Genomic DNA, 26801 nt, shown 5'->3' on the forward strand with positions numbered 1-26801 from the left:
TCTGAAAGAGCCCTCTTTCTTTGTAATGAGAAACAAATTTGAATAGAAACCCTTGAAACGTTCTCTTAAAGGCACTGTCGTAATGACTTTGTTTTGTAGTAGCTCGTTGACTATCTTGGTGAGCGCCCTTAATTTGACAGGGTTTCTTGGTAAGGACGAGCGTCTGAAAATGCGAGGGGGCATTGTGTCGAAAGGAATTCTGTAACCCTCGTTGATGATAGAGAGAACCCAATTGTCTTGTATATGAGTTTGCCAAATTGGAAAAAATTCTTGAAGACGGCCCCCTACTCCCTCCTGATCGGGGCTGCGCGAGTCAGGTGGAAGTGGACTTGGGGGGGCCGGGTTTGCTATTCCGTCTAGTTTGATTGGACCAAGCCGGTCTGACCTTCCTGGAGTCTGTATTTGCTTGTGACGGCCGAAAGGAAGTGTTGCGAAAAGGCCGAAAGGAACGGTTGTGAGGGTTCCATGGCCTATTGTGAGGCCGAGTAGTGGATTCTTGTCTGGGCCTTTTGCCTGCTGGCAAAAAGGTACTTTTGCCACCTGTAACCTCATTTATGATTTGTTTCAAATCAGGCCCGAAGAGTGTGTCACCAGTGTATTTGAGGTTAAGCAATCTCGTTTTGGATGCTGTGTCTCCAGTCCACTGGCGGAGCCACAATGCACGCCTGGCTACTGTTGTATCAATGCTGGTCTTGGCCGCCAGCCGAACTGTGTCCATAGCCGCATCAGACAGGAAGGCTAGAGCCGAGCTAATACGATGTAGTTCCTCTTGCAATTCTTCCTGAGGTAGCTGATGGTTTAGCAACTCCTGGCACCAAAAACGCGCTGTGCGTGCTAAACCCGCAGATGCCACTGCTGGTCTGAGGATCGCTGTGGCATGTGTATATCCCCTTCTTAGAGACACTTCCATTTTCTTGTCCATTGGTTCCTTGAAGGCTGCCTCTTCAGTGGGTAACGTGGTGTTTTTGGACAGTCTGGCGACAGCCGAATCGACCTTTGGTGCCCTATCCCACATCTTGTGTTGTTCCTCAGGAATAGGGTAAGTATTGAGAAAACGTTGAGTGAGTGTGAGCCTGTGATCAGGCTTTGACCATTCATTTTCAATAACTTGTGACACCGACTTGAAAACGGGAAAGACCCTTGATTTTTTGGGTTGTACTCCTAAAACTCTATCAGCCTTTGATGTAGTTGTTGTTTCATCTTTGATTTCTAGGGTGGCTAGCATCTCCCGCAGTAAACGTTTTGCTATGTCGGGGCCTGCTAGGGAGCGGTATTGATGTTCATTATCTGAGTCATCAGAAGAATATTCACTAGCTGAGAGTGTACCCTGTTCTGGGTTGCTATCCAGATCACTGATCTCACTTGAGTCAGAGGAATTGGTATCTAGGAGGAGATGTGGTTTCCTCTTTTTACTTTGTGCCGGTGTTTTCTGAACTGATGATTGAATTGTGGATTTTATCCAGTCAAATAGTTCCTCTAATTGAGGTGTTTTAGCTGAAGTGGAGGGAATGTGCCCTTGTGTGTCCTTACTCTGAGGGGCATCTTCAATATCTTGTGATAGAATGGGGTGAGGTGACAGAACAGGTGCCAATTCTAGTGGTTCTGCACAGTCCTGGCAGATGTCCTGCTCACTTTTGCGCAAAGTATGCTTGCACTTTTTGCATTTAGGCTGTGTCTGTGATCGCTTTGTTGTAGCCTTTTTGGCCTTAGGAGTAGGGATGGCTGTAGTCATCTCCTTTCTGAGATCTTCTAACACATTGTCTGTATCCATAATGTCTTAATGGGTAATAGATCTGTGTGATAGACAAGAAAAAAAAAAAAAAATCTGTATGTTTGTGACTTAGTTTTGTAGAAAAAAACACAGCAACTGGTCTTACAGTAATGCCCTATAGCTGTAATGCGCGCCTTATTGTTGATGTCTGGCTTTTCTCAGTACCTGTTATAAATGATTCGGGAACGAATCAATCTCCCTTCTGCTGCAGCGTAGAGGAGCTGTAGTACTGCTCTGCCCGCCACGGAACGAATCCAAGATGGCGGCCGCGTACAATAACGTAGTGCGCGACTCTTGGCGCCACTAACCTTGCGCGTCTAGTTGGCGCCAACGCTGAACCGGAAGTTGCGGTTCTCCTCTCCTCACGCCACTTAATGCGGAAATGCTGTTAGGGCGAAAATGCGCTCCTCACTCCATAAAGCTATGGAGTGCCCTGTAAGTTGCACAATATTTGTCTCAGAGAGACTTTACTGTGAGAAAAAAGGCCAGCGTGTGTGGTGGTTTGCAGCAGTACTCGTCACTGATAGACTTTACTGCGCTTAGTGATACCACCCCAAATGGTATCCTGCTAGCAGTATTTGTCTCTGAAAGACTTTACTGACTTGCAGATGGAGTCAAGCCCTTTCCAAACCTCCTGCAGCAGTAGTTGTCTTTGAGAAGACTTTACTGTGCTGTGGGCGAAGTGTCCAACTTCCCTTTGCCCCCAGTCCAGTGGAATGGAATGAGCTGGCTTGAATGAATTCAATCCTGAAAAGAAACTCATGAGTAAAATAAAAAGAATAATTTATAAAATAATAACGATAATGAAAAAAAAAAAATATTACTGTCCTAACCTCCAGCAGGACAGAAGAAAAAACTGAAGGATAAGGGAGGATCATCAGTATATATGAGGAGGGTGGAGCCTAAACAGCTTTCTTCTTCTGTCCTGCCTCCGGAGGTGGATATACTTAACCCCCATAGCGTCTGCACTGACAGGAAGGGCCGGTCTAGAGAAATACTTCTTTCTGAAACAAGGTCCTTTGGTCTTAGTGAGATTATCTGTGCCTGGATAGATAATTGGCCTGGCAGAGGGATCCGAGCACTTGTCAATTTGGAGAATTATTTAGAAAGAAATACATTTTTATCAGTAAACATGGGGGGCCTTATTTATCAAAGTCCGAATTTATCTGATTATTTTAATCAAAAAAGTCCGACCAAACTAGAATTCTGAGTTTTTTCCCGAATCGCTCAAAGAAAACCCCACATTTTGTCTGATTTTTGCCCGAAAAGTCAAAAATAGTCGGATTTTCAGGCTAATTCCAACACAGACCACAGAAACTTCCAAATAGGATAGGGACCTCTCCCATTGACTGGATTTTCAGATTTAGGGGGTTATTTACTAGGGATGCACCAAATCCACTATTTTAGATTCAGCCAAACCCCCGAATTCTTTCCGAAAGATTCGGCCGAATACCAAACCGATTCCTAATTTGCACATGCAAATTAATGGTGGGAAGGGGAAAACATTTTTACTAAACTCTGAATGTCAAAATCCCGAAAAATTTGTGATTTTTTTTTTTTTTAAATCAGACTTTTAAAAAATCACAAATTTTTCGGAATTTATTAAACCCCGAGGATGGAAAAGTCAGAATCAGAAAATCCGGCATCTCATGTCGAGGTTGCATTCAAGTCAATGGAAGAAGTCCCAATGATTTTTTGATGTGCGCTGGGTTATGTGCAATACCCTGAGTTTTCGGGTGAAAATCCCCAAAAAATTTCCTGGCAAAACAAATATTCAGGAAAATGTAATAATAAATAAGCGTAAAAAACCTGAGCGGATTTGATCGGAATTTGCAGCAGACAATGTTGAGATAAAATCAGACTAATGACCCCCTTGGACTTTTTCCATCCTCTGGGTTTAATAAATCTAGAAAAAATTTAGGTTTTTTACCCCACTAAAAGTTCGGATTAAAATTTTTCAAGCTTTTGGCATGCAGACTTTAATAAATAACCCCAGAAATGTTATGTATTATTTGGATCCAAACCAGCAGCAAAGAAGAATTCTGTCTTTTCCACACTGCGTTCATGTAGAGCTGTTACCTTTAAACCTTTATTCAGTGTATCTTCTAAATAAACTGTCTGGAACATGTGGGCTCCCTTTGTCGTGTATTGTTTTGTTGCTCAAAGCCTGTTTCATTTACAGTGGGACAGATGTGTTATCTCAGATGGGATTAGTATTTATGCTCCAGCTGTTCTGTACAGTAGGAAAAGCCATAGGCAAATGAGACTTTTATTTTTCCAGAGCAAATATTGAATGCCAGTGATGGATGGAAAAAAAAATTATTTTTGATTCTGGTTAGTCCTTAAGTTTGGTTTGCACCCAACCATATTATATCTGAACTTGTGGTCTTTTCTGTCACTTCTGATGTGGAATATTATTGTGCTGGGGAAACAATGAAGGAAACAGGGCAAACAGGCACTTGACAAAACAAAACTCAGTATTTGCAGGCTTTCTTCACACATGAATGTTTTAACTGCTGGCGAAATTTGCTCAATTAAAACATTGATTGTATATGTCAGGATGCTTAACATCTTTGCATAGTTTTCCTTGAACAGCACACTTTAGCTCACTTGTTTAGTTAAGACAACTGTTTATGGGACTTATACAAGAACAGACATTTTAGTAGAAGTGGAAAAAACTAGTCTGCACAAGCACAGTTGGCTAGTGGGTTTCATCCAAGCTTTCTGTTTGGGACCACCCAGTATGATTTTACCTTATGAGCAGCTTAGCATTTCTGCACTGAGCTAATCCATATTAACTGACAGTTAAAGCTGTACTATCAGGGACAGGCTACTTTTGCTGCTCCGGCTGTTGCAGAACCATTCCCAGCACATCTGTCCCAGTTACAGAGGAGATGGAGAGGTCATTCGGGAGCTGTGCTACCACAATACATTTCCCAAAAATTAGCTGTAACTGTTGAATGTGTATCTGGCACTTTATGCACTAAAATACACCTCTCCACTGGCTGACAAATCAGCCTCTTTTTCTTCATACTGGAAGTTATTCCTTTAATTTCCAGACCTTTAGCTGGAATATTGTGGAAATTTTGCTCCGGATATAAATACATAAATGCCACAAAGTTCTAGAACCACTTACCTAAGGCTTTGAAAGTGCAGGTGGGACCTGTTCCCCAGAATGCTCGAGACTTGGGGGGAGAGTTCCGGATAAGGGGTATTTCTGTAATTTGGATCTCCATGCTTTAAGTCTACCAAAAAATAATTTGAGCATGAATTAAAACCCAGTAGGGGTTTGTCTCCAATAAGGATTAATTATATCTTAGTTGGGATGGAGTAAAAGGTACTGTTTATTATTACAGAGAAAAAGGAAATCATTTTTAAAAATGTAAAGTATGTGATTTGATTTTGAGTCTATGGAAGAAGGCCTTCCTGCACAGGTATAGGATCCGTTATCAGGAAACCCCGTTATCCAGAATGCTCCGAATCCCAGAAAGCCCGTTTTTCATTGACTCGGTTTTATCCACATAATCCAAATTTTAAAAAATGTTCATTTTCTCTGTAATATTTAAACAATAGCTTGTCCTCGATCCAAACTAAGATGTAATTAATCCTTACTGGAAGCAAAACCAGCCTATTGGGTTTATTTAATGTTTACATCATTTTCTAGTAAATTTAGGGGCAAATTTACTTAAAGTCAAATATCGAGGGTTAATTAACCCTCGATATTCGACTGTCGAAGTTACATCCTTCGACTTCGAATATCGAAGTCGAAGGATTTATCGCTATTCGTTCGATCGAACGATTAAATCCTTAGGGGCCGATTCACAAAGGGTTAATTAACCCTCGATATTCGACTGGGAATTAAAATCCTTCGACTTCGAATATCGAAGTCGAAGGATTTTAGCGCAAATAGTGCAATCGAACGATCGAAGGATTATTCCTTCGATCGAACGATAAAATCCTTTGAATCGAACGATTCAAAGGATTTTAATCCAACGATCGAAGGAATATCCTTCGATCAAAAAAAGTTAGCCAAGCCTATGGGGACCTTCCCCATAGGCTAACATTGAGTTCGGTAGCTTTTAGATGGCGAACTAGGGGGTCGAAGTTTTTTCTTAAAGAGACAGTACTTCAACTATCGAATGGTCGATCGATTTTTAGTTCGAATAGTTCGATTCGAAGTCGTAGTCGAAGGTCGTAGTAGCCCATTCGATGGTCGAAGTAGCCCAAAAAACACTTTGAAATTCGAAGTTTTTTTACTTCGAATCCTTCACTCGAAGTTAGTGAATCGGCCCCTTAGAATCGTTTGATTCGAAGGATTTTAATCCATCGATCGAAAGATTTTTGTTCGACCAAAAAAAGATAGCTAAGCCTATGGGGACCTTCCCCATAGGCTAACATTGACTTCGGTAGCTTTTAGGTGGTGAACTAGGGGGTCGAAGTTTTTTTTTAAAAAGACAGTACTTTGACTATCGAATGGTTGAATAGTTGAACTATTTTTAGTTCGAAGTCGAAGTAGCCCATTCGATGGTCGAAGTAGCCAAAAAAACACATTCGAAATTCGAAGGTTTTTTTCCTCTATTCCTTCACTCGAGCCAAGTAAATGGGCCCCTTAGGGTTTTAAGATCCAAATTAAGGAACAACCCGTTATCTGGAAAACCCCAGGTCTGGATAACAAGTTCCATATGTGTAATTCTGAGCTTTCTGGTAACGGATGCCATACTTGTATAGTGACCACTCAAGGAATACACAGCAGCTGAAGAACAATTGTGACCATGTACCCCAGGCTGATTTGTTTTTTATAGCAGAAGTGCACCAGCCTGTGGCATTAAAATTGGGCCCCCCTTCTACTGATTGCAATAAAAATCATATTTAACCTTTTTCTAGCCCAATGACTAAACACAACATACAATACATTTTAAAGAACATTAAATTTGGATACTCTTTAAGTGTGCTATGCCATTAGGGAAGTAAATACCTAAATAATACTTTTATTTCTTACACTTAAATACTGGTGTTTGCCAGCTTTTCTCATCTCCTATTTATACACAGACTGTAATTATATATATATACCGGTATTGTCAGACAGAAAAGTATTTAATTATTGTTCGTTGTGTGAAAAATGTTTCGGTGACGTTGCAAAACGATGTTGAAAGGGTTAGCTTTCTGTTGTCTGTATATTTTGAATGATGTGCATGCCTTAACCTATTCTGTTTGTCTTCTTTCCTTTTATCCTGCTGTTCACGACTTCACTCTGAAATGTGATACTTCACTTGGGCCTTGTTGGTGTATGTAAGCGTCTTCAACTTTATGGATACCTTGCAACAACTAACGGTGTATGTACTTTAAATGTGCAGTTGTTTACCATGCTGAATACAAGATGGCAACCGGGGAGGGGGGTCTAATCAAATGTTTGTTTAGCAAAGCAAACATTACATATGTTCTTTTCCACGATTACATACCAATTTGGAAAGCATAAATGTTATATAATAGGATTTTTTTTTTCTCTTTCTCTCTGGACCCGCAATATGATGTTACAGTCTTAGGGGTTTTGACTTAAAATTCGATGGAATTAAATCTTTTCCCCACACTCCATTTCTCTAGAAATAGCTTAAAGGTCCACAGAATTAAAAGTAACTAATAGAAACAATAAACGGAATACAATTAAATGGTTTTCTAAAATATAATTTTAGCCCTTGAGGCCTAAGGGGCACGGCTGGCAGGTATTTTTTGGGGAGATTTATCTTCCGCTATAGCACAAATTTATCGCAGGCGACGAATCTCCCCGTCCATTACCCTAAGGGTAAGACTACACGGACGTTTTCAGCGCGATCCGATGCGCTGCGACAAAACGCATGCAAATAAATTGCATGCGACAGAATTAAGGTAAGAGATTGAAACGTCGGATGAAGTTGCATCGTTGATCCGACGCGACATGATTTTCGGGTGCAGCGCCTGCATCTGACAGTTGTGTCGCGTCGGATCAATGCTGTGTAGTCCGTGTAGTCCTACGCTTAGGCCAACAAATTCTGCAACAAAAAGTATACAGGTCAAAAAGGTATAAACTGGCCCTAACCCCCATCTCTGGCTCTACGTCATCAACTACACCTCTCTGAGCCTGTCATGAATCAACGTTTCATTCCACCAATATCGGAATTGATAATATCACCAAAAGGCACTAAACTCCCATGGCAGTTACTCAATTTTGTCTTGCACCCATGTGCGTTGCCTGATTTTTCTACCCTTGCTGGCTTAGCCCTGATGACCAGGCAAAATGCCCTGAGATGGCGCCTACACACCAATATTACAACTAATAAAAATACACTTGTTGGGTTAGGAATGGAATTTTACATGGTAGCGTGAATTATTTGCAGGATAAACAGTGTAATTTAGAAATAAAAACTACACCATAAAAATAATGACAGAATCCCATTAAGAAAGGGGGAATAAATGCATGGAACCATCCTCCTACAGAAGTGATGGTGGCTAATTTGGTAAGGGAATTTAAAACGCATATGGAATAAATACAAATACAAGCTAGACTGACAAATAAAGTTCATGCTCTAACTGTGCTTTTAGCTGCAGATGAACATTTTCGCACTTCTAATAAATGTATGTATGTGTTTTATGGTCACAAAGGGATTCTCAGAGCAGACTTTACAGTCACCTTCATTATGATGAAGCCCAGAAGGATAAACCAGCAGTTTGTGAGTAGGTTTCAGGACATGCTTATCTAATGATAGAGGCGCTACAAATATTTGCTATACAGCAACTGAAATCTTTGACAGCATTGCACTACCACTACTGATCTGCATGCTGGAATAGAAAAGCATTTGCTTGTATTCTAATAGAGGCATATTCACTCAAAACTGTGTCTTGCACTAAGGTGAACATTTATGAGTGTTCATAAAGTATAGCCTTTACAGACAGGAATACAGTTTTGGTTCCCCTATATGTAGCAGATATTGCAGTCATTGCAGACATACAGATAATGTTCATATTAAAGCACATGGAACAGAGTATGCTTTAAGGGGCTCTCCACCCAAAATATTTTTTTTTGTATAATGAAATAAAATATCACATTTTCAGTGGTTATTGTGTGTATATATATATATATATATATATATATATATATATATATATATATATATATATATATATATATATATATATATTTGCTATAGAACTCAGTGTCTGGCTGGCTGGGTGGTTGGTTTTGGCCGCCTGAAAAATGTGGCAGAAACCATCTACTTAGAGGAGAAGGAAAGGTTAAAACTTAGTAAGACTTATCAGAGAAGTCTGTGTAAATAAATCAATAAACTCTCAAAGTAATGCTGCTCTGAGTCCTCTGTCAAAAGAAACACAGCATTTCTTTCCTTCTATTGTGTACACATGGGCTTCTGTATCAGACTTCCTGTTTTCAGCTTAAACCTCCTTGCCCTGGGCGTGAGCATGCTCAGTTTGCTCCTCTTACCCTCCACTCCCTGCTGTAATTTGAGCCCAGAGCTATAAGTGAGTGGGGAGAGACTCAGGCAGGAATTGATGTCACATCAAGCTAATGTGGCAGCTGCTATCCTAAACAAACAGAGCTTCTAGAGCTTTTTACTCAGGTATAGTAAAACATTTGTACAGAATAAATATAGCATTCTAGCTTGCACTATTGCAGCTAATCTATTGGCAATAAAATACCTCCAAAGTAGTGATGTGCGGGTCAGGGTTTTCCGCACCCAACCCTAACCCGCCTTGCTCCAGCGCCGCGCTGCCCCGCCGATGACGTCACAAAAGGGGCGGGGCGAGCAGACGTGAGACTATAAAACCGGAAGCCACGAGGAGCAGTGCGAGGTCGACCCGAACCTGCCCATCCCGCGGGTATCGGCCCACACATCACTACTCCAAAGCTTTCCTTCTCCTTTAACATACTTGGATGAGTACTGGCTTCTGCAACACTGTTTCAAATCAGAAGCAGAGCGTAGAACCAGATAGGCAAATACTGCTTTCAACTGCAATTACATTCAAAATAACGAAATTGATTAGTAAATGTTAAAATGTATGTACTTTGTAAATTTGCTTAGAATTATAGTTTAAGAAAAAAACTGTTTTGGGGTGGAGAATCTCTTAGATTTTTCTAAGAAGATGGTTTTGGATTTTAAAAATAATTTACTAATAACCCAATTAGGCTTGGTAATTTAATGACACCATCCAAATTCACTGATTGACTCACAACACGAGAATCACTGTTAATTCCTACTGTATATCGCTAAATGCGCTCTGATAGTCTGAGTGTTCAATGAACTACATTTTCTGCCGTCACTGGTAAAATGTCCAAGAATCTCTCTAATAAAGGGATTTTTAAAAAAAAAATCACCTAAATTTAGTTTATGCGTTTTATTAACTTTATTATGTCCTTTATGTTTCTGCAAAAAAGGCATACATTAATATTGAATCCTTTTCTGGAAGTGATTAATCAGTTTACCTGGGCAACTATGCAAAATGAAAAGATAAACATTTGATTAATAACTGTCACGCTGCCATAAGAATCCCAAGCACTTCTGCACACTGACAGATGCCCGAAATATTTGTTGTTTTATTCATTTGTTACAAACTCACCCGAGCTTCCGTGTTCATAAGGGCCAATAATAATAATACTTACACCTATTTATATAACGTGGCTTTGGTGGGCTGTGTGTGTCTTCCGAATGAAAAAGGAATGTTATTGTAAGGAGACACTGCAGTTTAGCCTCAAGCAAGGAAAGGTAACTTACATAAGGAAGCCTTTATATTCTCCCCATTCCCTTAGGCTGCATTTGGGTTGTAGTCTAACTGCTCACTTCTGCTTGTATAAAGCTGAAAATCATGTTATTTGTCAGAATGCCAGAGGAGCAAAGCTAAAACCTTTTGTTTATTAAATTGTATACGGAATCCAGACAATACCACAAGTTCTGCAATGTAGTGATTAAGTTATGTCATCCTGAAGACCTTGCCCAGGTTTATCTTTACATATACAAGTGTGGGACCTGTTATTCAGAATTCTCAGGGCCTGGGGTTTTCCAGATAACAGATCTGTCTGTAATTTGGATCTTCATACCTTAATTCTACTAAAAAAAAACATTTAAACATTAAAAAAATTCAATAGGCTGGTTTTGCTTCCAGTAAGGATTAATTATTAATCTTAGTTTGGATCAAGTACAAGATACTGTTTTATTATTACAGAATTTTTTTTTTTAAATTTGGATTATTTGGATAAAATGGAGTCTATGGGGCAAATTTACTTACCTTCGAAGTTGCTCCAGCGTTGGCTTTGCCGCACTTCGCCAGGCGAAGTTTCGCCAGGGCGCTGCTAATTCACTAAAATCCGAAGTTGCACTCACGGAGGTGAAAGGTAGTGAAGTTCTGCTACTGTTAATTCGACAAGCAAAGCAAAGTTACGCTACCGATGCCTAATTTGAATACGGCGCCAAGTTAAAATACAATGGACGTATATGTAGCAGCAAATACATTACACTACACAAGCCCGGGAAAGCTTCATAAAATAAAATAGAGTTGTTATTTAGCCCCACACATGTGCCCACTGTATAGTTTATGTGCCAGATGTTAGGAAATGTAGGGGGGAAGTAGGGTACCCCCAAAAAAATTTACAATCTTTTTCAGCCTATCACCCTTAAAAAAGTAAAAGACGCCAGCTTTTTTTGGGACTTAGAAAAAATTTTAACTTTTTTTGAAGCAATCCCCATCTACTCTATTGGACTGCAACTGGTCTGAGGTGGTGAAGGCAAGTCTGGCGCAAGAGGTAACGTTCAGTAAAATGTGCAAGTTAGTGAATTAGCCTAGTTATGTATCTTCACCATAGCGCAACTTCGCCTGGCGTAAGGGTGCGAAGTAGCAGTAGAGTAGGTCCACTTCGCTAGTGAATTTTAGCCAGCGCCCGTTAGTAAATTGGCAAAGTAACGAAATGGCGTCAAGCTGGCGAATTTTCGCTAGCGTTAGCCACTTCGTCCTTTAGTGAATTTGCCCCTATAGGAGACGACCTTTCCCTAATTCAGAGCTTTCTGAACAGGTTTACGGATAACGGATCCCATACCTGTACTGTTATACCAACATAACGTTGGCCATTTCCATATTCACAGATGGGGGCATATTTATTATGTGATGTAAAAAAAAGCAGGATAATTCGCCACGCATCACCAGGCTTCGCCATGTAAAAAATGGCATCAATTTGTTACACGTTTTTTCTTGGAGTGACTCCAATGTAAAATCTGGCAGTAGCAAGGTGTAAAATAAAACACACCATTTATTTTACACAGCTTTTTACATTGTTTTTTTTTTTTACAAATTTGTTTTACACAGCATAATAAATATGCCCCATAATGTATAACTTTTGATGTTCAAGTAGTAACCAGCTGGTAATAACATAACAGCGGGGTTACAATTATACACTGAACTTGTAAGGATGATTTATTATTTCAATAACAGTGTAAACGTGCTACATTTGTGTCTGGCTTCAGTTAATGAAATAGCCATAAGGATTAAGTCTCTTAGTTACTTCAGTTTACACTAGAGATTTTAATGCCATTTCCACGTATAAAGCATATAGAAGCCATATGATATTTAATAAAATATCATTGTGGTCAAAATTGCAGTCAGAATTGCCTTATATTGTTCCATGTTAAAAATATATCAAGCACTTAGCAAGTTTTGCATACAGCATATTATTGCCATTGCCCATGCACATTTAATAGTATAATTTAGTAAAATATTTTAGCCTGAAATTTGGGTTTATAGATAACCTATGGGGTATTGGGAGCAGACAATATTACTAAACCAGTCGATATCATTGTGACCTCTGTCAAAAATAAATATTTTTAGCTGTAGATTTTTTCCGTAATCATGTCTTTTAGGGAAGTCATCCAGAGCATCTTGTAAATATGAGTATAATATACTGTATAACTTTAGATTTTATTTGTTTTGACTTAACTAATTAGTGCCCAGAAAAATTAGTGGTAGCAGGATTATTTGTTGTTTATTTGTCCTTATGTTGTACTTAGTTTGCTAATTTGACTAATACAGCTTAAATAACAAAATGTCTAAAATTATGTTTTATAACATTTCCTCATCAGCTCTACTAATTTTTTATGTAACTTGCATGATCTTTGATCTTCATCTTCTTTCCATGGGAGGGAATGTACTGTGATAACAGAGCAAATAAAACTCTTCAAATTACTACCCAGATTGCATTTTTACCTAATGTGGCTACTGAACCTGTCTTTATATTTTGTAAACATTTGTATAGCCAGTAGAATAGTTGTACAGTCAACTAAACTCAGCTGGCTCTGTAATTAATTGCAGGTATGTGGTATATTATCCAGAATCCTTGGGGGTTCCAGATCTGTTTGTGCAGATAGATATATATAGAGAGAGAGAGAGAGAGATAGACAATAGATAGAGAGAGAGAGAGAGAGAGAGAGAGAGAGAGAATATACACAGAGGAACAGTCAGGGAACATTCAGGCCCAGATTTCGGGTTTGGGTGCCCCTATGTCACTGGGTCCTAGCACCTGGTGCCCAAACAAGCACAGCCCCCCATCCTATGCTAGCATGCGCCGGAGCACTAGGGCTTTCACATACAGGAGTGCGCGTTCCCAGTGCTCCTTAGGTTGCGGCTGGGCGGCATGCTGCTCCTAAAAACTTGCCGCCCTAAGCTTGGGCCTTTGTGGCATAGCCACAAATCCGGGCCTGGGAACATTGAATTAAGAAGACTTCTAATACCCTGGAGCTGGAAGCTTGCTCTCTTTATATATATCTAGGAAGTGTTTTCAAGCTAACAAATATGACCAACACTTCTGAAAAATATAGTGCACAGTCTCAAATCCCTTAACCTTCCACACCAGTACTTTCAAGTCTATTTATGTAATAGTTTGTCTTCACAAAACATAGTCAGGGACCCTCCCAAAATACAGACTTGCCATTGAAAGCTGTAGTCAGACTGCAAATGGTCACCAGCATTCAGGTTGGGTGCAGATCAGCATGGCCTACTACAGACAGAGAACCTTTCTTAATTGTGCATTGTGGCCAGGCCCCAATTCAGGCATTGGTGGAAAAGTGCTGCCCAGAGCATGGCGACTCTGGAGAGGGCAGGTTGGGTTATGTTTGTCACATTCTTTCTCATCCTTAGTTATAGTTGGGCCGGGGTTGAGAAATAGTGGTTTAGTATGAGTATGGGTATTAAAATATAAAAACCACTAGCGGGCATCATTTCTCTAACCTGTTTGATACATTTATTGATAAAATTTATTAGTAGCTTCAGCCCCTACTGAGCATGATCCCCCAGGTTTATTAAACTCTTCCACAAAGCAACTATTACAGTTTGATTCATTAACTTGCTGGTGTTTTTCTGATGCTATTGAGCAAATTATTAACTCAAGTATCAAACTTTAACAGTTTAGAGAGTTGGAAACCCGGTTTACAGAGCCTACACAGGGAAACAAGCCAGTAGGGAAAAATGAAAATACATTGAAACCTCCGTTTTACATCCCCTGATTTTAAGTTTTCCTTCATTTTACTCTTTTTTTTTTTTGTGGTCTCACCAATATACAATACATAATGCATTTCCCAGATTTTACACCATTTTTTTCTAGCCCTCTTGAAAATATAAAATGGGGGTACTACTGTCATTTATAATGGTATTAAAAAGTACAGAACTAATTTTAGTCATTATTTGTGGTCTACTGCTTGCAAACAATGTATGCAGATGAACTGCCCCTTTAAGGCATTGTGATGGTATTTTAACTATTATTATAAAAGTGACAGTTGTGTACATTTCATCTCCCATGGAAAGTGGTCTTAGTGCTGACTATACTAACAGATGGGAAATAATGTATAGGCACAAGTTTTGTATTGTGCCAAGTAGAAGTTTTTCCAACAATCCATGTGTTTTTATGATAAATCCTGGACCCTTGTTTTGCACGCACTCCGTATAGTGAGAAAGACGTCATCCGACCCAAGTGTTACTTTTGATACATAATAACCTGTGTAAATATGTATGTTCAAGTATTTGTGCTTCTTAAAACTTCTGCAGGTACTTAAATCAGATCTACAAGAGCATGTTTCCAGAAGCTATTGGGATACACTGAGGCGTAGTACAAGCCAAGCCCTCTTTTCGGACCTTGCAGAGGTACATAAAAACCTCTCTGGTCCAAAATAAATGTGTTGTCTCACATCCATGCCGTTAGTTTTATTTGCATAATATTATTTTTATGTTATTCCTTTTGATTTGCTGCATGCTTTCAGCCATATTTTTTTCACCAACTGCTGCATTCTGGATTATTTCTTACAGTTTTCTTCCTTTTGCATTGTTCTGTGATACTATTTTAGTTTGTAAATTATATTTTTGGAAAATGATGTTTACTGGTGCGTTCACCCCAATGAGCTTGAAGTGCTGGAATTTCCCCTTAAAGGAAAAGAAAACCCTTAAACCAACTGTAGTGTTCCTGCAAAGCTCCCTTCCCCTCCCAAACTACACCCGCTTGCCCCCAACTATAATGCCCTGTTTACCTCACAAGTTATGAAGCAGAGTAGCACAGCGGGGTTGACAGTTGCCATTGGGCTAATCTTATAGGGGTACTTTTTAGTATAATGTTAACAGTGTATTCAAGACAATTTAAAGTTGCTCTTCAAATTTTATTTTTAAGTAGTTTTTGAATTATTTCTTTGTTTATCAGCTCTGCAGCAACCACCTAGGTGCTAGGGATCACTTTGCCGTAGAAAAAGGGCAGTGATTTGAATGAGATAATTAAATTTGAATAGGAGAGGGCCTTAAAGGAAAAGGAAAGTTGTTTCACACTTGGGGTGCCAAATGTTAGGAACCCCCAAGTAAATGTATTTGCTTACCTGAAACCCCAGGCCGGTGCTCCTATCAGCAGAAAACTGCACCCGCCCGGGTTATTCCAGCAAGCACCATGGAGCGATGCTCTTCCGGCTGCTTCTCGTGGCTGCGCATGCTCATTAGAGTGAAAAGCCGAACTTTAACTAAAAAGTGGGCTATTTTATTCTACTGCTCATGCGTCTGCCCCGCGAAATCTAAAGAAAGAAGAAGCTGGAAGAAGACCGATCCGTGGTGCTCACTGGAATAACCCCGGGCCGGTGCAGTTTTCTGCTGATAGGAGCACCGGCCCGGAGTTTCAGGTAAGTAAATACATTCACTTGCATAAATACTTACTTACTAACATTTGGCATCCTCAAGTGTGAAATGATTTTCCTTCTCCTTTAAATGATTTGTTTAGTGTAAATAAAAACTGGATAAATAGACTGTGCAAAATAAAAAAATTCAATATAGTTAATAAGCCTAAAATGTAGTCTATAAAGGTTGTAGTGACCTGATGTCTAACATAATAGCCAGAACCCAACTTCCTGCTTTGCAGCTCTCTAATGGGTGACCAGTCAGTAACCAATCAGTGTCTATGAGATCTCTGAGATTGCACCTGTTAACCAACTCTGCTCTTCTCAGCTTATAAGGTGAACGGGGTAGTATTGGGGGAAAGTTTGTGTGGGTCAGGTGTGGGAATTTCCAGTGAGACTAGCTGTGATGAAAGGGTCTTGTTCCCTTTTAAAGGATCACTATACTTGTTCCTAAAACATAACCAACAAATTATTTATATCCTAAATTGTTTATATGCTAATAAGTGACCAACTTGGCATATACATATCCGTAAATATTTCCTTTTTACAACTTTTACCTGCAGCCACCATGTTCCGTGTGTCACTCACTGATCACCTGACAGGAAATAAAGCAGGTTCTAACTGTAACAGGAAGAAGTGTTGGAGGAAAAGACATGTCTCTGTCTATTCATTGGCTTATGTAACCTAGCATGTGCGTGTGTGTCCAATCCAGAGGAATAGACCTAAAATGTTTCCATATGTGATCAATTATCAGGGGCACATACTATTAGAAAAATGTGTTTTTCATGAAAAGGCTTTCTTTATATGAAACTGTTTTTTAGTATGGGCTGTTTCATGTTATATATTTTTTTAGAGACCTGACTTTTCATGGGTATATAGCTTCCTTTTTCTAATTTTTTTATTCTATTTGGGAGCATGCCTCTGTAACTGTGAGAATTACTAAACATTCCCAAACAATATCTTGCCCTTTTTTATCTTTCTCACCATGTAGCTAGTACTTACAGGGGGTGCTGCTCATCCTGTTGTGATTATACAGTGGTACAGAATGCAACAATATCACTATAAGGAACCATAACAAAATAAGTAAAGTTAGCATGACTTAATGCCATTTTAATACATTGCAGCATTGACTAATATATTTATTCTTGTTGTATATTTTTTGCCTTATTGAATAAATTAGTTGTGGAAGGAAAAAAATCGTGAACCTGAATTCATTCTGATCCTGTATGTTTATCAAATATAATATGTATGTAAGAAAATAGTTTATTTTGGCACCAGTAAAATACTCATATACCCTGTAGTTTAACAGGTATCCTTTTAACGCTTTTATGCTTCTTTTGTGCATTTATTATAAATATGGATTAACAGTGGCACATCACACTAATCCAACATATTCCTACAAACACAGAATATAGGTTTGTTACTAATGAAGTCCTTCATATTTTCTGGCAGGGCACAGATGAGCTTGCCAGTTCCATGATTCACACCACCCTCCTTGTGCACTTTTTTGGCAAGAAAGGGAAGGCTGAACTCAACTTTGAAGACTTCTATAAGTGAGTAAAAGCCATAAAATCTGTATCATTATGTGATGTAATTCACCCAACAGCCACAATTGATAATAAAGTTGAGTGACCAAGAAAATAAAAAACACTGCCTGACAATCTCTCCAATGTAAATGACCACAGAGGGCTCAGTGTTTTTAAAAAAAGTCTATACACTTGTTAAAACCATGGTGAATACTGTTGTAATATACAATAGATATGTCTGATTGAGGTTGGGGGACATGCTCTTTTTTAAAAAAGATTCATTGGGTAGGTCTACTATAATGAAGGTTCCTAAACTTAAGGCTATTAGGGTAACAATTGGGTTTAGTACATTGTACCTACTTTCTCTCCCAGGTATCAGCAAATTCAGGGTTCACAACCCGAAAACTCAAATTAATCGAGTTTTCAGCTGAAAAAAAATTGAATCGCTCGAGTTTTGTTAAAACCCACAAAATCAACTTTGAACATCATGAAGGCTATTAACATCTTCAAATGGTCATCAAAGGGCCGCTGCCATTGACTTCTACATGACATCAACAGGTTTTAGATGTTTAGTTTAGATGTTAGTTTTTAGATTTTTTTTGTGTATTTATGGATTCAAGCTATTTCCAGGGTTGGGTTATAATATATCTCGAATGTGTGGAGTTTTTCTAAAAATGAGTGCATTATGGGTAGAGGTGTGGAAAAGCTTATGTCCTTTCAATGGTCACTTTAAGGTATCAGTGGGCCCAGGGCAAAAACCTAACTGGACCCCCACAATTGCCTAAAGAAATTTGTGGCAGTACTATGCTAAAGTCTTAAATGTAATAAGACAGACTATAAAAAATGACCCATAGATCTCCTTATGTTGTGCTCATTGCACAAGAACAAACACACAACCCACATTTAGGGTCCGGTCACACGGGCAGATTCGGGGAGATTAGTCGCCAGGCGACAAATCTCCTCTTCTTCGTGGCGACTAATCTCGCCAATCTGCCTTCCGCCGGCTAAAATGAAAATAGCCTGGGGGCAGGCACACGGCGCGCTTTGTTTTCCAAACGAAAGTCGCCGAACTTCGGGCGACTTTGGAAAATGAAGCGCTCCGTGTGCCTGCCCCCAGGCAATTTACATTTTACCCAGGCGGAAGGCAGATCGGCGAGATTAGTTGCCGTGAAGAAGAGGAGATTTGTCGCCTGGCAATTAATCTCCCTGAATGTGCCTGTGTGGCCAGACCCTTACATGCAACAACACATACAAATATGCCTCCACTTAAGATTTTATTATTTCTTTGTGTCTATATTATATATTTATTTATGCCTTAATTTCCACCCTTATCTTCTTAACTCCTTTTAAGTTAAAAGCTCTAACTAAGCCCCTTTAACTCTTGTCTCAGTCTTCATTTGTATGTATTGTTGTATATGCCTTACTACTGTGATAATACTGTATAATATGTATTGTAAATGCCTTACTGCCGTGATAATACTGTATAATGAGTATTGTTGTATATGCCTTACTGCTGTGATAATACTGTATGAGTATTGTTGTATATGCTTTACTAGTAATGTATCATATGTTGGTACCTTGAAATATTTCTCTTGCGCTTGAAATATAACTCAGCTTTGAAGACTAACAAAGTAGATTTTTGCTTTAAAATATTACTGTTCTTGCATGAATTAATTTCATTTATATTTATATTGCATAGGTTTATGGATAACCTGCAAACCGAGGTGCTTGAAATTGAGTTCTTGACATACTCCAAAGGCATGAGCACCATTAGTGAAGAAGACTTTGCACACATCTTGTTACGATACACTAATGTAGAAAACACCTCAAGCTACTTGGAAAGTGTGCGCCTTCGTATTCCAGAAGAAAAGGTAACAAGGTTAACTTCTGACGTTCCTATAACTTGGGGTTCACGGGATAACATTTCTTTGTGTCCCTTAAATCTTCAGTCTGAGTCTTTCATACTGTCTTTATAACATCCTCCTCTACTCTAATAACTGCTGTTTTGCAACATTACAGAGACAAATTTCATTAGTATCACTGGCTCTCAAATGGTCAGTATTGAGATTTATGTTTATATCAGTTTAGAGTAATTTCTCTCTCTCTTAATAGTCGCAGAATATGATTTTAAATGAGGTGCAGCTTACACTTTAGCAATTAAAAAAGTGAACAAAAAAAAATAAATTATGTTTTCCTCATGAGCCCAAGGCTGACCCACGTGACTTTTAGTGACACAAACAAGGAAATTACCTTTATTATTTAAGTTCTTCCTTACCTTAATTTGCATATGCAAATAGTCCCACACTGTTTGAGTGGGACTGTGGTTGGTCCTCCAGTTGTATCTTTGCCCTAATTAGCCCTGAAAACTGAACCAAGTAAGAAGGACGGAGATATAGCCACAATCTGTCATAATGGCAACAGATTTTTGGGATGTCCATGAGAGTGCTTCTGAAAACCGATAATTGCCATAGTGCTCTGTGTATGACTAGTTTTAGACCATCTTAATTCAATTTTTGTTGCTGAGACGCCAGATGATGCTGAACTATTACTCCCAACATGCTTAAATAAATGACTGTATTTTCGGAGAGGGCCTGGGCTCTGTCTAGTCCAGCAACCTCTGGAGACCGAAAAGCACTGACAGAGAAGTCTGAGAACTGTTTGACGTGCATCAAAATAACATTTTAAAATAAAATATATATATATTTAACCAGCATCAACATTTGTAATATATTCCCATTCAGTTTTTAGATTTTAAATGTGTGCATTCTCTGTTACCTCAAAATATAATTTATTTTATCTGCTATAGTATCGGGCGGATGTCCTGGTGGGCTCCAGCCTAGAATGATTCCCAAGAGAGTCATTTTTATTTCTATGATAGGTCTATATAACACCTATTACATATAACTATTGTGAGAGTGGACCCTAAGGGCAGAGACACATGCTGGTTTTTCGGGAGATTAGTCGCCCGGCGACAAATCGCTTCTTGTTCAGGCGACTAATCTCCCCGAACTGCCTTCTCACCGGCTAGAATGTAAGTCACCAGTGGAACAGCACTTGGATCACTTGGGCTTTCCAAAGTCACCGGAAGTTGCCTCACAAGGAAACTTCGGGTGACTTTGGAAAATGAATCGCTCCAAGTGCCATCCCGCCGGGAATTTATACTCTAGCCGGCGGGAAAGTAGTTCGGGGAGATTAGTCTCCCAAAGAAGAATCGATTTGTCGCTGGGTGACTAATCTCCCGAAATAGCAGCGTGTGTCTCTGCCATAAATGTCAGGTTCTCTAGTGAGTCCTAAGAGTCCAACGCTGTAGAATGTAATCTTAAAAAAACTGTTCTAAGGGGTAGCTTTAGTAAACTTTTATGTTTCAGTTTTGTTAACTCTTAGGATATAACAGAATGGGCAATTATTATCAACTTTTCAATTGGTTGTCATGTTTTATTTTTAATACTTTTAGAATTATTTGCCGTCTTCTGCTTCTTTATAGCTTTGAAATGGGGCCAGCAGCCTAGACAGCAGCTCTTTGAGGCTACACTGTTATTGTTATTCCTTTTACTTATCTTTCTATTCAAGTCTTCTCATATTCCAGTCTCTCATTCAAACCCCTGCCTGGTTGCTAGGATAATATAGCCCCTAGCAACCAGATAGTTGCCGAATTTTGAAACTGGAGAACAAAAAGCTAAATAATTCAAAAACTGCAACTAAAAAATAAAGACAAAATGCAAATTGTATCAATCTATACATCATACTAAAAGTTAATTGTAACTTTAGAGGAGAAGTAAACCCCCTTAGGTACAACAGCCACCCTCAACTGCCCTCCATCAGCCCCCCTCATCTCTCCCTTCCCACACAGTCTATTATGTTAAAAAAAAAATGCTCCTGTTTGTAACCAAGCACCATCTCTTAAGCTGGCCATAGATATTGAGATAGATCCGATCCTCATCGTGAGACCACGATATTCTCGGAACGATTGTACGAATTGATCATCAACTAAAAAGACCAATTTGCCAGGAAAACAAAGGGGAGTAAGGTTGACTTTGCTTTAATAAATAAATTAGATAAATTCTCATTTTTATTTTGGGGTTGATTTGCCCTTTTAGGAAATAGATTATTTATAAGTGAAAAATGTGCGTTATCAGTAAAGAAAGCATAATATCAAGTTTTTTTTAGTTTCATAACTATTCCAACTATGTCAAAAATAACAACCAAAAAAAAAGATATTGTTTACAAGATTCTACATTTTTGGGACACAGATGCACAAAAATTGTCTTCTGGGTTTTTTGTTTTTTAGAATTATATCAGATATCTAAATTCAGCAAACTTGCTCTCGCTAAAAAATAGATGAATGCACACATTTGACCAAACTCTTTCCTGTTTCAAAAGATGTTCTTGGGAAACTATTCTTGATAAGTAAGCAAAACGTTCCATAGTTATTGATTGCCCAAGATCTATGGAATGGACGGATTGTCTAAAGCCTGGCCTGTCTGGCTGACTCATTTTTTATGAAACAGATGAGTTGTTATCTTGGTATCTGAGCAATAGAAAAGCCTATTGGCAGTGAAATGCATGAGTGCAAGCCAATAGGGTTGGTATTAGAAGCAGCCCTTGAGGCGTGGGATGTTTTGGATAAATTCCTCTGTTTGTATTTGTGGTGGGATCAGGTTAATCTGTTCTTAGGAAAACTTGCAAATAGTTTGTCTTTGCCTGAAATGGCTACACTTTGTGAGCGTTGACAGTTGATCTCGGGGAATAGAAAACGCAAAGTGTCACATCTATTGTTCCGGTGACTTTCATCCTACTTAGTGGCCGAAGGTTGAATGACCTTTAATTGAGTTAAAATGAAACGGCACCACGTTGTTGTTGTTATAGAATGCAAAGGAGATGCTATTGTTTATCACTCTGCTTCTTATTTGCATCATATCATTACTCACATTGTAATAATTAGAATTTATTGTAATTGTAATAAAATAGTTTCTTTAATAATGCATTCACTCATATATTTATATGGGCTTGGATTAGCCATGTGATTGCTAAATGATCACATTGCTTTATAGAGTCTCAGAGCAGTGGACAGTTGCTTAACTCAGTTCATGAATTATCATGGAATACCCCAACGCTGGATATATTTGCACCTGGGCAAGAACCCGTTGCAACCGATAAATGATTATCTTCATGATCAGCCAGCTGCATGTAGAACAATAAACGCAAATGAATACTATGGGGGTTATTTATCAAAGTCCGAATTTATCTCAATATTTTCTGCAACAAACTCCGATCAAATCAGCTCTGGGTTTTTTACGCTTATTTATTATTACATTTTTCCGAAAATTTGCTTTGCAGTACAGAATCAGATTTTCATGATTTCTTCTGAATTTTCACCCGAAAACTCCAAAAACTTTGGGGTATTGTACAAAACCCAGCGCACGTCAAAAATTCATTGGGACTTCTCCCATTAACTTATATGCAACCTCAACAGGTCTGAGATGCCGGATTTTAAGATTCAGACTTTTCCATCCTCAGCAGGGGCGTAACTACCAGGGGAGCAGGGGGTGCAACTGGGCCAGGGCCCGCACCCCCGCAGGGGGAAATATCACACGGACGAGGGTGGAGGCGGGCCCGGCTGCACGGCCCGCACCAGGGCCCGCCCCCACCTAGTTCCGTTACTGATCCTCAGGCTTTAAAAATCTTTATTATTTGGATAAAATGGAGTCTATGGGAGATGGCCTTCCCATAACTTTCTGGATAACGGGTTTTTGGATCCCTTACCTGTAACACACATGTAGTAGACAGACTGAAACAGTGAGTCACAATGTCTATAGACACATTCAGCACACATAGTCCATAGTGTGGATGCAAATGTAATTGCCAAAGAATTAACTTTCAACTTTCTGGGACAAAGGGACGAATACAAGGGACTAAGTACACAGACGAGTGTGCATTTGCTAAACTTCAAACATATTGGCACAGGCAGACATGACATAAAGTCACAGAGAAATTCACACATACAGAGGTGCTGACAGTCTACATGTCTCACAAAGGGGTCATCTATCATGGGACCAATGTCACGGTTAGAGATCATACCCTCACATGGCTTTTCACTGTTGGGCTCTTTGCTGCTGGCTCATTAAACACATCAGCAGATTCTTGAGGCCATCGAGATTTCATATGACAATACCCACATTTGCTTATTAGACCCATGTCCAAAGCTTATCATAGACTGGTTACCATGGTTGTTGCACTAGAACAAATTGAAACCTCACTACAGGTATGGGACCTGTTATCCAGAATGCTCAGGGCCCGGGTCTTTCCATAATTTGGATCTTAATAACGTCAGTCTACTAGAAAATCATGTAAACATTAAATAAACCCAATGGTCTGGTTTTGCCTCCAATAAGGATTAATTATATCTTAGTTGGGATCAAGTACAAGGTACAGTTTTATTATTGCAGAGAAAAAGAAACCATTTTTTAAAATTTTAATTATTTGATTTTAATGGAGTCTATGGGAGATGGCCTTCCCATAATTCAGAGCTTTCAGAGCTGGATAATGGGTTTCCGGAAAACGGATAACTACAAAAGGCATGGCAGGATTGTTTGTCCATATATTGCAATATATTTAAGCTGGCCAACTACGTCAGTCATCCCATATCTGGCCAGTCCTACGCTCAATTTTATCTGATTCATTAAGCTTAAGCAAGTTAATGAAGCTTCGCTAGGAAGAAAGGAAGAAAGTAACCGTAGAGAAAATTGGCTAAAATTCTTTCACCCTAACGAATTATAGCTGATGAAAGCATTCTTTTGCTGAAACGAAATTGCACATTTTGATGAATATGCATATTCGTCATGAAATAACGTCTGACGTAGTTATGCAAAGTATGGCGAAGTATTCAGAAGCTAAAATGTGCAGGTAAGTCCAACAAACCCCAGAATTGTCAGGTTTGGGGTCGGGGTATAGCTACATACAAATGCAACATTTATACCACTCTCAATTTCATACTACTCCACCCAAAATCCATCAACTGTAGACTCACACTCACCAGGGAAACATAAGCTAGTATCTAAAACATACACATACCTTGCATCTCAAAAATATGACCCCAGACCCAGGGTCAAACTTAAGTGGGAAGGTAGTGGAGTTCACTTAGAACCCGATGATTGGGAAGAGATGTAGGACAGCCTTTATCTCCCTCTAATCAGCACAAGAGACAGGCTCATTCAATTTAAAATTGTATACCAAATGTACTTGACACCAAAAAAAAAACTTATGAGTCGCCTAGAACATTCCAGATGTCCTCGTTGCAACTCACAGATGCGGATTTCATACATCTCATATGGTATTGTCCAGATATACAGAAATTTTGGAAAGAAGTAATGCAATTTTTAGCTGACAAATTTACTCTACCGCAAGTATTGAACCCAGCTACCTGCCTACTAGGCGTAACAAATACTCTGGTACCTAGAACCCACTTCAGATTATAGATGAGAGCACTTTTGTTCTGTAGCCCTACACTAGATGGGACCAACACCTCCTACGCTTAAAAAATGGATTAAACTCATAAATTCCCAGCTGGAACTTTACAAGTTAACTTATATTGCCAGAGGCTGCCCACAGAAAAACTGTAGACTCCTTGGCTGGATTCACCCGCAACAACGGTCCAATAATTCTGTTTGAGAAAAGTCCATTATATCTTCTCCATGTCTACCTTTCTTCTTCCTTCCTTCTATATTTCCTTCTATCTTGTTTGTTAATGAAAACTTAATAAAAAGTTACTATAAAAAAAAATGTGCACGTAAGTAAATGTGCCCTTAAATATTGATTGCATCAGCAAGTTAGGGTTATAATTTTAACACTTGTATGGGGGCTACTTGATTGTTGACTGGAGGTAATGGCAATATAAAGCTCTGAGAAGACTCCAAAACCACCATAAAACAGAGGCACAAAGAATAAAGCTGTGGAAGTTTGTTCTGTAGTGGTTTAGGAGTGTGCTAAGTCATTTACTATAGCTATATAAATATGTGGTTTTCTCTGTCTTTGGTTTGAATTGTAACAGTGTGCGCCAGTACTGTATTTGTGCTAACGTAATTTAACTATGAGCTTGTCTTCAGTACAAGCTGAATTGTCCAGTATTGTAGATACTTTGTCAAGTCTGGCTCTTTTAATAGTGTTAAAACGTTAAAGTAGGTGTTTGCTTACACATTTGCCTAGTGTGTCTTTCATGTAAGTAAACACTATTTGGAACTGCCTTTCAAGTTTTCCTTTTCTTTCTTTCTGACTCGTAAATGATGAGAATACCTCAGTTAAAATCTAACATACCTTCCATTCTTTAAAGGTTAACCCGTTCTACGGGAACCTTTTTTTCCTCGGCAGTTGACAGAGAACAATAGTTTTAAAAAAAAAAAGTGAAAACACAACCAGTAAAGTAGTTAGCAAATGAAAAGTAAGCACTGCTCCTCTATTAGAAAGTAGATTTAAAATTATTTATTGATTAAAATGCTATGTAGAGTTTTAGATTTAGGTTGTAATCCTTGTAAGCAATGTCAATTAATTTGTATGTTATTGTGTAAATTTTTCCAACAGTGGAAACTGTTTATGGGCTATGGCACACTGTTTCTTGTAATGGCGACCTTCTAGGACCCACGATTAACACTTGAAACCTGCCGTGTTTTTGAGCTCTAATGCAATTTTTGGTTGACCTGTGGTGGTTTTCCTTAAAATGAATGGGGATCCTGGCAAGAGCAGCATTTTGACCACCAATAACTGAGATCACATCTCTGTGTCTTCATTATAGGCAAAATGTGTTAGATGATTGATAGATAATGGATAGATAGATACTGTAGATAGATGGATAGATAGATAGATAGATAGATAGATACACAGACAGATAGACAGACAGACAGACAGACAGATAATGGATTCATAGATAGATGATAGATAGATAGATAGATAAATAGATAGATAGATAGATAATAGATAGATAGATAGATAGATAGATAATGGATAAATGGATAAATAGATAGATAGATAGATAGATAGATAATGGATAAATAGATAGATAGTAAATAGATCGATGGATAGATAGATAGACAGACAGACAGACAGACAGACAGACAGACAGATAGATAATGGATTCATAGATAGATGATAGATAAATAGATAGATAGATAAATAGATAGATAGATAGATAATGGATAAATGGATAAATAGATAGATAGATAGATAGTAAATAGATAGATAGATGGATGGATAGATAGATAGATAGATAATGGATAAATGGATAAATAGATAGATAGATAGACAGACAGACAGACAGACAGATAGATAGATAATGGATTCATAGAT

At 38.7% G+C, this 26801-nt stretch overlaps 1 protein-coding gene across 1 annotated transcript in view; it reads left to right on the forward strand.

Moving 5' to 3' along the window:
- The window catches only part of micu3.L (mitochondrial calcium uptake family member 3 L homeolog), a 107066-nt gene that overhangs the window by 50265 nt on the left and 30000 nt on the right, over nt 1-26801 (forward strand). The window contains 4 exon segments of the mRNA XM_018230232.2: nt 7066-7104; nt 14840-14935; nt 17392-17492; nt 19165-19336. Coding sequence (XP_018085721.1) covers nt 7066-7104; nt 14840-14935; nt 17392-17492; nt 19165-19336 — 408 coding nt within the window.

Source organism: Xenopus laevis, chromosome 1L (assembly GCF_017654675.1).
Source record: "Xenopus laevis strain J_2021 chromosome 1L, Xenopus_laevis_v10.1, whole genome shotgun sequence".
Lineage (NCBI taxonomy): Eukaryota > Metazoa > Chordata > Amphibia > Anura > Pipidae > Xenopus > Xenopus laevis.